The sequence below is a fragment of the Macrosteles quadrilineatus genome, unplaced genomic scaffold, assembly GCF_028750875.1.
Source record: "Macrosteles quadrilineatus isolate MER2022 unplaced genomic scaffold, UCM_ALF_1.0 Scaffold_4__1_contigs__length_99947679, whole genome shotgun sequence".
NCBI classification, from domain to species: Eukaryota; Metazoa; Arthropoda; class Insecta; order Hemiptera; family Cicadellidae; genus Macrosteles; species Macrosteles quadrilineatus.
This window is the reverse complement of record NW_026542597.1, coordinates 72,526,996-72,539,073: the sequence shown is the minus strand read 5'-3', so window position 1 is coordinate 72,539,073 and position 12,078 is coordinate 72,526,996. Positions and strand designations below refer to the sequence as shown.

Below are 12,078 nucleotides of genomic sequence, written 5' to 3'. Positions count from 1 at the left end.
GATACATTGTGGATGCATTTTGTATTCATTGAAGATCAGTGAAATAACAAACTAAAGCCAACAAACAAATTAATTAATGATCCCATATAAGAATTATTTACAAACATTTTTTGTTTGATACAAACTGTTTTCGTTTGGCAAATTTTGTTTGCCATATGATGTCAAGTTGCGGTGATGCCAATGGTTAGGGGGAGCGAGCTGGTCTACGTTGTGGTTAGGTTAGAGCGCGGGACTCCGGTTCCTGGGGTCCCGGGTTCAATTAAAAATTCTACATTAAAGTGAGCGTCATTCAAATGAACGAAAATAGGTCGATAACTCAAAATGGTGCAACTAATTTGTACTTGTCATTCTTGTGAATTTTTAGCCAATATTCAGTTGTTACGTGTGTTTCATGTTCGTAACGTAGTTTCAGTGCTCTTGTACTGACTTTAATATTACTATCCCACTTATTTAAAAAATTATCAATAGACATGATTTAGCCCCTGAGTTAAATTTATGACTATAATATAATAATACAATTACCTCGTCACAGCTCTGAAGGTTTCGTATAATACAACCATTTAGGCATCAAATTGTCATACACAGATATACAGGGTGACTGAAAAGTAACTTGCGCCCCCCTAGCTTTTCAACAATTTGAGATATTTTAAATCGGTTTTGCGGCAACCTTCTTAGATATGAGGGGCTGCAATAATTATGGTCAATTTTGAAAATTTTGCCTTTAGGAGTAGTGGGGGCAGGGGGAGGCTCAAAATTTTCAAATGACAAGTATAGTCAAGTTTGGTATCATTTTACAGATCTTGACGAAACATAAACATTAACATAAAGAAAACCAAAATCGGCTCACTAATAACAAAATGGCACCCTAAAACGTTTCAAATCCAAATAACTATGAGGGTGGCAAAAGACATAACTTGCACCCTCTTTAGCATTTTAACCATTTGAGATATTTGATATCGGTTTGCGGCATCTTGTTTGGAAATAAAGGGCTACAATAATTATGCTCAGTTTTGAAAATTTTGCCCTTAGGGGTATCGGGGGTAGGGGGTAGTTCAAAATGTTCAAATATAGCAAGTATAGTCGAGTTTGGTATAATTTTACAGGTCTTGATGAAACATAACAAATAGCATAAAGAAAATAGAAATCGGACCATTAAAAACAAAATGGCAACTAAAAATGATTGAGGGAATGGTTATTTAAAGTAATTTTGAACTGCCATTTTGTTATTAATGGTCCGATTTCTATTTTCTTTACTTTATGTTAAATGTTATGTTTCGTCAAGATGATACAAAATGATACCAAACTCGACTATACTTGCTATTTGAAGGTTTTGAGCTACCCCCTACCCCGCTACCCCTAAGAGCAAAATTTTCAAAACTGACCATAATTATTGTAGCTATTTGTATCCAAACAAGTTGCCGCAAACTAATTTCAAATATCTCAAATAGTTAAAAAGTTAAAGAGGGTGCAAGATAATTTTTTTACGACCCTCAAGGTTATTTGGATTTTAGGGCGCCATTTTGTTATTAGTGCGCCGATTTTGGTTTTCTTTATGTCAATGTTTATCTTTCGTCAAAACCTGTAAAATGATACCAAACTCGACTATAGTTGTAATTTGAAAATTTTGAGCTACCCCCTACCCCCGCTACCCCTAAGGGCAAAATTTTCAAAATTGACCATAAATATTGTAGCCCCTTATATCTAAGAAGGTTGCCGCAAACCGATTTTAAATATCTCAAACGGTTGACAAGTTAAGGGGGGGGGGTGCAAGTTACTTTTCAGCCACCCTGTATGTATATCCACCAGAATTGGCGTCGTCAAACTTTACACACACACGAATCATGATAAAACACATTTAACACATATAAAAAATAGACATGCCTGTCGCGCATATGATGTTCGTTGTGCGCGAGAGGCCTGTCTCTTCCTATTTTTGGCGGGATAAACTTAATGAGTGAACTTAACTAGCATGATCGGACCATATGGGAACGGGGTTTTACGGGGGGTTTATTTAAATGGGGTAAAAATTGGGCTTTCCCATTTTTGACCCTCAAAACACAAATTTTCCCAATTTATCTTTAGACCTTTTTAAAGAGCTTCAAAAAACAAAATAATATAGTATATCAAAGTGTTTTTGTGCGGTTATTGGTAACGGAGAAGATTCAAAAAATTGTAAATTTAAAATTCTCATGTTATTTTTATGGAGAATATTGAAAATTAATGTAGTTCGCTTGTTTGGATATATTTTGATCAAACTTGGCAATTTATTTTATTTTATACTAAGCTATTAATATTTTACTAAAACACACTTTATCAGTTTCAGTTTCCTTGTAGCAGCAAACCTAGGTACTCGTTAAACCTAATGTTATTTAAAAGATTTAATTGAATATCATACAGGAGTATTGGAAATTACTTTTTCCTACAGTCACCTTACAATGTACATGTTCTCTCACTGATTTGAGAAGCAAAGTGGCCAATTCACTCATCATTGAGACAATGTTAACATTGTCGTTAACATTGTCTCATTCTAATTACTTTGTCTCACTCCAGATTTGCAACGTGAAGGGACAAAATAGTGAGCGCGTAACATGCAGACAAGGTCGTATGCGCGCGAAATACGTTGGCAGCACTGGCTGTAAATCAGCTGGTCAGCTGTTGTACTGTTGTATTTGTCACTTCAAATTAATGTCATAGTAAAAGATCACTTCTGTGTAAAAATACATGTTACGTTTCTTTGCCAATTTATTTGTTTTATGGTAACTGTAAGAAAAATATAATGTGCAACACTGTTAAACCATCATATAGCCTCCTGTGTTGGAGGATTCTATGATCAAACACCCTCTGGACTCAAATCTGACAGAAGCCTTAGATTAACAAGCATACAACTGTTTTAAGAAAACGTTAAATGTACAGGATATAATTTAATACCTGAGTGAAAATTTAAAAACGTACGTTTTCATGTCCCTGGCCTTTTACTTCGTAGATACTGGATTTGTAGTTTATTATTATGTGTTTTAATATTTTTTGGGACGGGGGCAACACGTTACACACATTTATTTGGTTTTAAATAGGTTCTAGGTATTTTTTTCGTTTTTTTAAAGTCTCGAAATTCACGACCATGCCGTGTCCCTATGGTACATTTTCCAACTTTCACACTGTTTTTAGACTAATTATTCATGCCGAAATATATAAAGCCATATTTTTATGTCATCAATGGTTATTAAACTTACAAAAAAGGAGCATATTATAATTTTATTGTCATTGCAGACTGACTACCATGACAAAATAAGTCTGTCCCTCGATTTGGCGTCACGACCATTTGGGAAAAATTTTCAACTTTGGAGCACGACAGTGGCAAGCCTGGCGTCGATGGAGTCAGTTGGTTTTAGAAACTAGTTCGGGGTGTACGTCAGGATTGTAGTGCCGGTCGTTTTGAGTTGAAAGGAGGAATTACAAGATTAATAAAGGAAAGATTGTGTTTTTTGTAATTTTGGTGTGTCCATGACCGTACGTAGTCATTCGATGAAGTAGACATGGTGTTAATTTTTGTTTATAAGATATTTCAATTGCTAGATTAACCTAGAAGTCCACTAGTGAGTCGGTGGCTCAGTCGGTAGCGTCGCGGACTTCGGGCCCACGGCAGCGATGTCGTGGGTTCGGATCCTGGTCACTGCCGATAACATTTTATCAGTACAGTTCACCTTTGTACTGTACCGGCTCACTCCTTGCTTTGCTGTAAACGATCCACGCACGGGCGCTTAGTCTATGTGGACGGGCAAATGCAAGGTTAAAAGAGGCCGCCAACCTCTTTTTTTTAAGAAAAAAAAAAAAAACACTTTGTATCCTCGTACATGAGGTGCAGGGCTACCGCCAGAACAGAGCCAAATAACACGTAATTTCACGACCAAAGTTTCACGACCATCGCGGTTTTTTTCACGACCAATCCAGCCTTATGGATTATAGTGTGTTTGGTCGTTACAATAACTTTAATATAATTGTAAATTGAACAGTTTAGTTCAATTGAAACACATAGTTTTATTATAACTAACAGTATAATTGAAGGATTGTTTAGAAAGATTTAGAATATTCCAGACAATTCACGACCGTACCGCTTGTCCCTGACCATCATGTTTATGATTTCTATCATACAAATTTCAAAAATTAAAATATCGTCATATTTCAATGTTTTATACACAAAAGAAGCACACCTCTATACAAACATAACGGGTTTTCGGGTCTCAGGTAAGTTTTTTCGGAGTTATACAAACTTAAAAAGATTTTATTGGCTTTTTTCTATTTTTTGAGTTTTTTTTTGTTTTTTTCTAGAAAGACCAAATATACCAAAAGCTCAGGGACCTTTTTATTGTATAATGGTCATAAAAGTAAATTAGTTTATAGCAGAACATGGTTATAAAAATAATATTTACTATTTTTAATATTCATTTAAACGTCCGTTATGGTCGTGACAGGATTTTGTGTTTTTCTACTAAAGATGCTCTTAAAAAAGAAAACTACCAAAGATATTGCGTTACCATGGACATTTTATGAAACTTCAAATGTTAATGAAATAAAAAAAATAATAAAAGTTTTGAAAAAAGGGGAAAAATATTTGCAAAGTGCTTTTCCTGAAAACCTACGTTTTTAAATTTTCACTCACCTACGTATACCCTAAAAGAAATTGTACCTTTAGGACAAGACAAAAAACCCCCATCGCATAGATAGGCGTGGGCATAGAGGATGCTATCGATGTTCATGGGTCATCCTCCTGTATGTTATGCGTGGGGTCCAATATGCCTGTGGTAAAATATCTGTCTGTGTTTTTGCAAATGTATACATAACTTTAACATATGTTATGTGGTAGTGGTCTAGTGACTGGGACTGCTGGCTGGGTTGGCTGACATGCGACACTTACTTATCACTGCCCAATGGCATGGCAGGGCACGTGAATTGATGATAGTGACATTGACTGATTAAACTCATCACTGAACTGAGTACTGAGACCAACACCAACACCAACTGATGCTGGATGACCTTACACAGGTATGAATCAATGGATAAGACCGGTAGACTTATGTATCAATCTAAAATATATAGAAATCCATCCTGATATTCAAACGCCAGTTTTGCCTTAAGCTTAATTAATCTATTAAGTGAATCGCAAACGAAATTGTCTGGAAAGCTGAGTAGTGGTTGCAGTCAGTGATTCCCTTCAAATTTGAAGTTGGCTTGTTCAACTTTACTTTCGAGTGAGGTAGGTCTGGACTGGACTGGACCCAGAATTTTATTTTTATTGTTGGGGTTTTTGTTATAATTTTCAAAAATGTTTTTGTTATAATATCAAGTAATATTTGATATCTTGTTTTCATTAAGACTTAATTTATTGTGTAACGAATATATTTGAATTTGATGTTATTTTGGATATTAATAATATGTATACAGTGTGTAAATTAAGTATTGAAACAAATCTTTATTTTTAAAACCGAAATAGATAGAAATATTTTGTTTGTAGCAATAATTGTCAACAAAGGCTCCGAAATTTTTTACAACAAAAATATTTTTAACCCCCCTAACAGGGTAGTGGGTAGGGGGTGAATTATTTTTTCACAACCCCTATTGAGTGACCTCTCATTTTGAAGGATTTGTCAAAAGAAACACAATGAAGCAATTCCGAGGTGGATATCTCACCCCTAGCCAAAATGATAGGCATTCCAAAATTTGATTTACTATATGTGAAAAAGCACAATTAATGTAAAGAAATCTGTATTTTTAAAACCGAAATAGATAGAAATATTCTGTTTGTGGAATTGATTGTTAACATAGGTTCCACAATTTTTTACATCATTAATATTTTTTCAACCCCTTCAACAGGGTAGGGGGTGGGTTGACAAAAAATAAGTCACCCCCTCCCCTGTTAGGGGGTTAAAAAATATTTTAGATGTATAAGATTGCGGAACCTTTGCTAACAATTATTGCCACAAACTGAATATTTCTGTCTATTTCGGTTTTAAAAATACAGATTTGTTTCAATACTTAATTTACACACTGTATAGTCTGTAGGTTAATATTGGAGATATCCGTTGGTAGCCTATGTAAAATAATAAAAAATAAATAAAAAAACTGCCATCGGGGAACTAAATAACTAACTGATCCTTGGTCACAATGTTTGTTAGATAAAGTCCAGTCAATGAAGAAAGGTAAACAGTGTTTCAAACTGTGTATTTATTTCATACCGCACATTTTTGTATGAACAAATAGGATTTAGTTACCCTCTATTTCAAAATCTACCCTGTGACAGGGATTTATTTTTCCCTAGGGTTTGATACCATTGCTTTTGGGGGATGGAACGTTTTTTCATTATAATTGTGTGTCTGAACATTGGTTGTTAGAGGCAGAAACTGCATACTACTCTAGAATCAATAAGTGTAGAAATTGATTAACTGACTGATTGTAATTTTTTGGTTCTACCTACAAAGCTTTTTCTAAAAGTAAATATTTATATAGTTTTTTTTTTGCAAATTAAATTGTTGGCAATCAGGAAAAATCTTTGATTGCCAGGTTTTTGTGAATAATGTAACTGAAAAATATGAATTCAATTGAACATATGTAAAACATAATTATAAAAATCACATTTTCTTTATTTTCTTATAAATAACTCAAAATGACGCCAAAGTTTTCAGAAAAGGAAAATCTAAAACGTGTTGTATTCAACAATATTTTGCGTTTATTTTTTTAGTTATTTTATTATTGAGTAACTCAATAACAAAATAACTCAAAAAACCATTAATATAAAACATACAGCACGTTTTAGCTTTTTATTTTTTGAAAACTTTAGCGTTATTTTGAGTTATTTATAAGAACATTAAGAAAAGGTGATTTTCTTTGTTTTCAATGTTTTCACATTCAAAACAGCTATTTAATTTTTTTTATGTATTATTAGTGATGCATAAACTTATAAATATAGTTTAATTGAAGATATTTATATTATTTTAAAATAAAGTGTAACATTTTAAAACCTAACAACTATTAACGTACAATGTTAACTTAATCGTAACAAGTGGGAATATAGAAGAAACTATATAATTGGTTTCTAATTTAAATATCATATTCGGAGCGAGGAGCGGATACTACAATCACGTCCTAAAGCTGGGTTATCCTAGGAGCGAAAGCGGAGAGCGGAGAGCGGAGAGCGGAGAGCGGAGAGAGGAACGCGGAGAGAGGAACGCGGAGAGCGGAAAAGAGATTAACATGGTGTTCCGCTCCGCTTTTAAGAAAACAGTAACATTCAATAACCTGAGACAAGTGGAGTCCACTCTCCGCGTTCCTCACTCCGCTCTCCACCCCTACTCCTCTCCGCGCCTAGGAAAAACCGGATGAATGTGGTTTCGTTCGCCAGGCACCGCTTCAGAGCTACACCATTGAATGTATTGCTACCATTCTATGGGCAAAGGTAATTCCCGCGCCATGGCAATGATCAACGCCAAATGGCGACTGCAGTGACTGCACTCGCATACGGTGTAAGCTATTTCCCTACGTAGCATTTGGGTATACTAGATGAAGTATCAATTAGCTAAGGTTTAAGTTAGTTCATTATTGGTGCTTTAGTTTTAGAAAATTCCGTAGAAGTATTTTTACTACTCATAGAGAAATAATTTAATTTTGTTTAGTGTTTTTTATTTTATTTTAGGACCATGATGCCACAGAATAATGTTGTTATAAGGGAAGGAATAAAATCTGATTGCAAAGAAATCAGGAGATTAATACAGGTAAACTTAAAACATAATTAATGTAAGATTTAAAAAAAAAGTTTAGAGCTATTACTTTGAACTTAAACCGATTTGTAAGGTTGTAGGGATGGATTCTTTTATTAGTAAAATTTACTTTATTTGTGCACAAAAATGTCTAACAATGTAAATTTTTTTACCTAATAAAAATAGTAATGTTTCCCATAAAATTAGGTAAAATTACGTCTATAATATAATATAAGTATATTATACTTGATTCTACTTAAGGGATTTGCTTGTATCAAGGTTGTTCAAGCCGTGAAATTTGGATGATTTTCTAATTTTATTTTATATCGATCACGTTAAGCGAATTTCCCATAGGATTAGGGGATAAACTGATATCATAAGTCTCATGCTAAAACCTACCCAGGACAGATTTACTTTTTCGTTTCACGCCCCCAGAGATAAAATAATACTCTCCTTTTACATTTTAATTTATGTTTGTGTGTCTGGTAGCAGGATAACTTAGGTAAAAATAGTATAATTTTGTTCAACTAAAATTGGCTAATTAAGTAATTGGGGCGGGGGATGTGTTTTATTGGAAGAGAGCCGAGTAAAATAATCATCATCTTTAATTGGTACTATTTTTCCCAATGTCGAGAAATCTGCTGGTGTAGCCTTTGCCCAATAGTTACAACTGAACGTTTTTTTTCATTTGTACTGTATTTTGTAATTTTCTAGTAGCCTATACTGTAGATGGCTTGGTATAAACACATGTTGCAAGTCTTTTGTTTAAAATTTGTCCTTGTTTGTTCAACCTGTTTTTCCTTTGGGTTTTTACTTTTACTTACATAGAAGAGTCTTCCCCAGTCCAAATCCAAATGTAACATCTTAACACAACCATTGTTTCCTTTTCAGATTTCAAATAAGCTTAATCTAATCGAAAACTTTAGTTGGATTGATATTTAAAATTAAATCTGTTTTTAGGAACTGGCAGATTTTGAAGAAATGCCAAATGGACCGAAGATTGGATATGAAAGTAAGTGATTAGTTAGCTATGTTATCCTTAATATAATACGTGAAGGCGATTTCTACGAAACACTACTCCTCCGTTAATAATGGACGGATTTTTACAAACGATGTGTCAAAATTAAGTATTTTTTGTGTAGACACCCCCTTTTACAGATTCCTTTAATCACAGACTCCTTTCACAGACTCCTCGGGCTTTGCCCCACAGACCATCAAAATCCCACTGTATTTCTTATGAAGAAGAGATTTTGTTTACTTAAACAGACGAATAATATTAATTACAGCTGTTCATAGTAAACACTAACACATGATGGACACAAGAGAGTTCGTTTTCAGTTTCGATACCTGGTGTGGAGTGATTGATTACATTATCTTTGAGTTTACTCTTTTAAGCAACAGGTGCACTATAGTACCTATTTACAAATGCCATATATTTCAAAGTAAAATTGTGTAACCGTTGAGAAAAATTAATAAATTACTCATTTACAAAATCTTATAAATCTATCATTATAGCCCAATATTGTACGAGAGCATTACTTATTTCAACATTTTAACATTTTATGAAAACATATTGTTAGTTTGTATTAAAAACAGTTTCATTTCAAAAATGATGTTTTCAGCTCTGGAAAAAGATGGCTTTGAAACCAACCCACCCATTTTTTTCTGCTATGTTGCTGAACACCATTCTGAAGAAGAAGGTAGGCTATTTCTGGTAACAAACTTTGTAGCCTAACGTGTTTCAAAAACGTGTTTTTTGTACTTATCATAAAAAATTTTTCCAAAATCAGACCACAAATATTATTTTTATTTTAGTTCGTCACAAAAGAAATTCGCTTATGCCTTTCACTGAGAATCTCAATTATAATTGATGTATTTATTATTATAGTACCTGCAAAAAAGTGTATATTAAGAGCTTTGTTATCAAGCGTATGCTATGCACCATCTTGAGTGTTGAAACTAAACATTTTAAAAGACATGTTTCGAGTTCTTCTCTTCCCACAAATTGTCTGTTTGCAAATTGGCTGCTTGCCGTGGAAATAAATAAATATTGAGTATACCGTGCATTAGCTCATCTGCAACATTTTCATACATTTTCTATACAAGATTGTTTATAACATAAACATTTTATTATATTACAGAGAGCAAACTAGTCGGCTATGCCTTGTATTATTATACCTACTCTACCTGGAATGGTAGGAAAATGTACCTAGAAGATCTTTATGTGGATGAAAAATACAGAAATCAGCATATCGGTTCTCAACTCTTCAAAACTGTTGCCAAGGTAGGGAATTTCAATTATTTATTGCAGATTATTATTTCACATAATTTTTAACATTTTGAAAATTGTAGGAGTGTGCAACTAGTGCGGATTTATGAGACAAGTTGAATAAAAAACCCCGTGCATGACGCGAAGAATTACTACTTTTGCATGTCCAAAAGGAGCTTACTCAGCGTAGTACATGCTGTGGTGGGAGGTGTTTAGTAGAGGTTGGGACAAAAGTCACTATTACAGTATTTCGTACCTACTGTAATGGTCCAAAATCACTAAATCTTTCTGTGTCCAAAACCTCTTTCTCAAATTCACAATATACAAGCTGCTAAACCCGTGCTTTGCAACGGGAAGAAAATTTTACCTAGAGAGCTATTAAAAAGGTGCTGATGTGTATTTTATAATACAGCAACTCAATGATTTAGTTTCAAAATATAAACTGATTTAAAAGTGTAAACCTACTCACTTTCAAACCCCTACTTTTGATGTTAGATCCAATAAAATATGACAACATACCTTAATGTAGCAATAGCATCAATTGATTCATATTGATGCTTCATGAATGACATGTTTGACAATAATTCTTCAATTTTAGTCAAGCCTCTTTTAGCTTACTATATAAATTACAAAATGAAACTTTGAGCAATACTTTACAAAACGTATACAACTTCACTTTAAACCCAAACATAACCCTCGTCGATCTACATTAAGCGTCACAAACATCTTTTTTCGAGTAAATAAACAAACACCAGTTCATTGTACTGACCAGCTGTTTCATTAATTAAATTCAATTAAATCATTTAAACTTTGGAAACATGCCAGGAGTAGCCCTTTAGAAATCAGCCTGTGGGGCAGAGCCCTTAAGAAATTCGTCCATATCAATACTTTTCGGCGAATCTACACACTCTTTGATGTGCCATATGCCTATATTGTTATTTGGTAAATGGCCTTAACTGTTTACATAAAATTTGATTGTATCACTTTAATAATATAATAGATGCCCTGACCAAGCAGATAGAACAATTATAAGTTATAAGTAACATTACTCTAGTTAATTTTACAAATTCATGTAGTCTGTTAGTCTGTTCATTTGTTCGCTTGTAACTGTTACAGAAGGCTGTACAAGAGAACTGTGCCTATCTTGAGTTTTCTGTTTTGGCATGGAACCCTGCTCGTAAGTTCTACGAGGCTTTTGGGGCCGCCAACTTAACAGATGCCGAACAGTGGAATCTTTATCGTCTCACTGGCGAATCCTTGAGAAGAACTGCTCAAATATGAGAAGTTTTTATCCTCAATTAAAATACATATTTATCACACCTTGTTTTTTTGTTATTTTCTTATCCTCTCCTTCTGAACAATTGGCTATAAATTGGATCGTGAGTTTTGTCTCTTAACACTCATCAGTGCCTATGCCCCAAGTGACTCCTTGTACAGTAGACCCCTCAGGTAACAGAAATAGGTTTAAAACTAATCCCCCAGGAACTCCATATTGCACCGTTAATGGGTGAGAGCCTCACTGAGAGGTACTTAAACTTTGAGGTTTCACTACGGTATTGATTCCCACAATTTTTTTCCTATCAGTTAGATAGGATTTAAACTATGCGAATTCAGTGTTCTTTTTTTTACTCCCAGTGAAAGAGCATCTGGTTGAAAATGTTATACTCAAAAGTTCAAATTCACTATCAATAATGCTATGTACTTGTCAGATCTAAAAAAAAAAAAAAAAAAAAAAAAAAAAAACAATCACCAACGTGAAAAAAAATCAACGTAAATTTGAAATAAAATAAACCTTTAGAAGATTACTTTCTTTAAATCTTTAGATTTCAAGCTTTTGAATCAAAGAGCCTATTGTGAGTACTGGCACCTGGTTTCATTGAATAATATGGTTCTTGTAAAATATTGCAAGAATAATATTCCTATCTAAATTTACCTGCAGTATATCAAATTTAAAAAAAAACTATAATAGGCCACATGAAACCAAAATACAAAATTATTTAGCAAAAATGTAAAGGCTATCATTTAACATTTGGAAAGTTTCTATATAAATCAAAATAACTA

The 12,078-nt window shown here is 33.6% G+C and overlaps 1 protein-coding gene across 2 annotated transcripts; it reads left to right on the top strand.

The window, feature by feature from the left end:
* The first annotated feature begins 4,956 nt into the window (after nucleotides 1-4,956).
* On the top strand, nucleotides 4,957-11,359 carry LOC128993506 (thialysine N-epsilon-acetyltransferase-like). Of its 2 annotated transcripts, XM_054417461.1 has the most exons (6): nucleotides 4,957-5,040; nucleotides 7,685-7,763; nucleotides 8,709-8,760; nucleotides 9,371-9,448; nucleotides 9,890-10,032; nucleotides 11,134-11,358. In XM_054417461.1, the coding sequence occupies exons 1-6, from the start codon at nucleotides 5,027-5,029 to the stop codon at nucleotides 11,296-11,298; spliced, it is 531 nt and encodes a 176-aa protein (XP_054273436.1). In that variant the 5' UTR covers nucleotides 4,957-5,026; the 3' UTR covers nucleotides 11,299-11,358. The 2 variants fall into 2 exon arrangements, with proteins under 2 accessions (XP_054273436.1, XP_054273437.1); XM_054417462.1 differs by lacking the exon at nucleotides 7,685-7,763 and having other exon boundaries at nucleotides 4,972-5,040; nucleotides 11,134-11,359.
* Nucleotides 11,360-12,078: the final 719 nt, after the last annotated feature.

Excerpts from the sequence above, each read along its gene's own strand:
- LOC128993506 (XM_054417461.1), top strand. Across the intron at positions 8,761-9,370 it reads ACCGAAGATTGGATATGAAA|CTCTGGAAAAAGATGGCTTT; the intron begins GTAAGTGATTAG and ends TGATGTTTTCAG. Across the intron at positions 10,033-11,133 it reads TCTTCAAAACTGTTGCCAAG|AAGGCTGTACAAGAGAACTG; the intron begins GTAGGGAATTTC and ends TAACTGTTACAG.